Source organism: Carlito syrichta, unplaced genomic scaffold, assembly GCF_000164805.1.
Source record: "Carlito syrichta isolate Samal-C Ts95f unplaced genomic scaffold, Tarsius_syrichta-2.0.1 Scaffold142888, whole genome shotgun sequence".
In the NCBI taxonomy this organism is placed as follows: Eukaryota; Metazoa; Chordata; class Mammalia; order Primates; family Tarsiidae; genus Carlito; species Carlito syrichta.
The window spans coordinates 21,633-24,323 of NW_007086984.1; the positions used below are offsets into that span (position 1 = coordinate 21,633).

The 2,691-nt window shown below is 53.4% G+C and overlaps 1 protein-coding gene across 1 annotated transcript in view; it reads left to right on the forward strand.

Moving 5' to 3' along the window:
- Positions 1-2,691, forward strand: part of LOC103251420 (ryanodine receptor 1-like) — a gene marked incomplete at its 3' end in the record, with an annotated part of 36,325 nt that overhangs the window by 17,243 nt on the left and 16,391 nt on the right. The window contains 3 exon segments of the mRNA XM_008050000.1: positions 859-991; positions 1,642-1,802; positions 2,323-2,488. Of these exon segments, the coding sequence (XP_008048191.1) occupies positions 859-991; positions 1,642-1,802; positions 2,323-2,488 (460 nt within the window).

The window sequence follows — 2,691 nt, forward strand, 5'->3', positions numbered from 1 at the left end:
CAGAAGTAGCTGGAACTACAGGCGCGCGCTACCACGCCCGGCTAATTTTTTGATTTATTGTAGAGATGAGGACACGCCAAGTTGCCCAGGCGGGTCTCAAACCGGCGGGCTCAGGCAATTCACTCACCTCAGCCTCCCAAAGTGCTGGGATTACAGGCTGAGCCACCGAGCCCGGCCAAAAAATTTTAAATTAACGAGGCATAGTGATGGATGCCTGTAGTTCCAGCTACTTGAGAGGCTGAGGTGGAAGGATCAGCCGAAAGGTCAAGGCTGTGGGGACCCATGATCGTGCCATTGCACTCCAGCCTGGGCGACAGAGTGAGACCCTGCTTCAAAAACACAAAAGAAAAAAGAAACTAAATTCACTTTTGCCCTACTGTGGCAGTGATTTCAGTGGGCTGTAGTTTTGTGCCTCTGGTGTTTGGAGAAGGTGGAACCTTTCTGGTTATTACAATTTGGGAGGGGATGCTGCCATGGGGGCGGGGTCCCAGGGGTTCTCCATGCCTCGCTGCAAAGGAGCCAGAGCCACACCACGAAGCATTGTCCTGTCCCAGGTGCATTTAGCACCCACAAGAGACATGCATTTGGGATATGCCGACTTAGGGGCACCACTGCATGCCCCAGAGGGGACCTCCCTATTCCTAGAAGGCCCCTTTAAGTTTGAGTGACCCAGTATCCACAGCACAGAGTACAGTGCCTCCACAAAGGATGAGCCTGGGGTAGGTGAGAGGCAAGGCCTTGGGTACCAGAGGCAGGGTGTAGTTGGGCTGGATATGGGGGACATGGATGTCGTGATGGGAAGGCTGGGGGCTGGGCTTGAGAGCTGGTTCTCACGGCAGCCTCCCCTCCCACCCCCAGGTTCTTATTCAAGGCCAAGAAGGTGGCCATGATGACCCAACCCCCAGCCACCCCTGCTCTGCCCCGACTTCCTCGCGATGTGGTGCCCGCTGACAACCGTGATGACCCTGAGATCATCCTCAACACCACCACGGTGTGCACCGGGAACCCTCGACTTTGGGGACACCCCAGTATAGCATGGAACACCCACATTTCCAAATCCAGTGCTACAATCCCCAGTGACTTCCCAGACCTGTGGACCCTCCTAGTATACAGTAGACACTCCACAAAATACAGTGCACACTGACTTATCCTTCAAACCCCTAAATCCATATAGCTGGTTGCCTAGAAATGGCCAGAAACACATATAGCTATAAAAAAAAAAAAGCCATAGCCACACTGATACACCTCCCAGGGATCCCAAAACCCAGGGGATAAACCAATATAGGGTGGGAACCCCAACATTTTGGAGCCATCCATATAAACACAACACCCCAAACCTGATAATACTCCAATATATTCCTGGAAACAAAAATTCATAATTATCCCCATAAGACTTTGGGATTCCCCAAATCTACACTTTTTTGAGACAGATAGCCTAGAGGTAGAAACCTACCTTGACTAGAAATGTATGAGTAGACACAGAAGCAGACACAGCCAGGGGTTGGGGAGTCTCAAATCCAGGAACAACTTTTTAAACTCCCAGAGGGCCCTGACAATCCAGAGAAACCAGCTGAGAGTCTCAGGGACCTCGGGTCGCCAGTCTTCCAGACTGACCCCTAGTTCCTCCCTTTGTGTCCCCAGTACTATTACTCTGTGAGGGTCTTCGCCGGTCAGGAGCCCAGCTGCGTGTGGGTGGGCTGGGTCACCCCCGACTACCATCAACATGACATGAACTTCGACCTCAGCAAGGTCCGGGTGGTGACGGTGACCATGGGGGATGAACAAGGCAACGTCCACAGCAGGTGCCAGGCGGGGTGGGGTGGGTGCCATGGGGATGTGGGAGGTGTGGCGGGGAGGGGACAGAAGGGAGCAGGAATTCCTGGAGCAGCTCTGCGGCTATCCCACTGTGGGACCTGAGAACCTTCGGAGCAAGAGAAACCTGCAGCGCTGATCCTCAGGCTCAAAACTCCTTCCTTCTCTCTTTCTGCTCATTTTCCTCTAATTGCTTCTGCTCTGGTCCTTTTCTCCTTCTGCTCCTCTCTCTTCATTTCTTCTTTTCCATTTTCTTCTTCTTTTCTTCCTCTTGTTTCCTCTCACCATCTTCTTCCTACATTACCGTCTTCTCTCTCCTCCTGCCCCTCTTCCTTCTCCCCCTTCTAAAACCCCCTTCAAACTCTAAAGTTCAGTGTTCAGGTCTGTGGGGGCAGGCATTTGGGGAGGGTGCTCTGAGGTCATGGGATTCTGGGAGCTCGAGGAAGGCCGTTTCGAGGGTCCAGGGCCCTCAGCTTAGATCAAGGCAGTGACCACTTCTGTCTCCTGCAGCCTCAAGTGCAGCAACTGCTACATGGTGTGGGGCGGGGACTTCGTGAGCTCTGGGCAGCAGGGCCGGATCAGCCATACGGACCTCATCATTGGCTGCCTGGTGGACTTGGCCACTGGCTTGATGACCTTCACGGCCAATGGCAAAGAGAGCAACACATTTTTCCAGGTGAGGCCAGCCCTCAGCAACTTAGCAATAGCATCCTTATGTCCCAGCAGCCCAGGACAGCCCTCTTAGACGTCCCTAAAGAGACAGAACACACACAGCTCCTAGCCTGTCATTGGGAGGTTCCCTGAAAGACCGCCTCTTTGAAACTTCATTAAACAGAGGCCCGGAGGCCGGGCTCGGTGGCTCAGCCTGTAATCCCACAC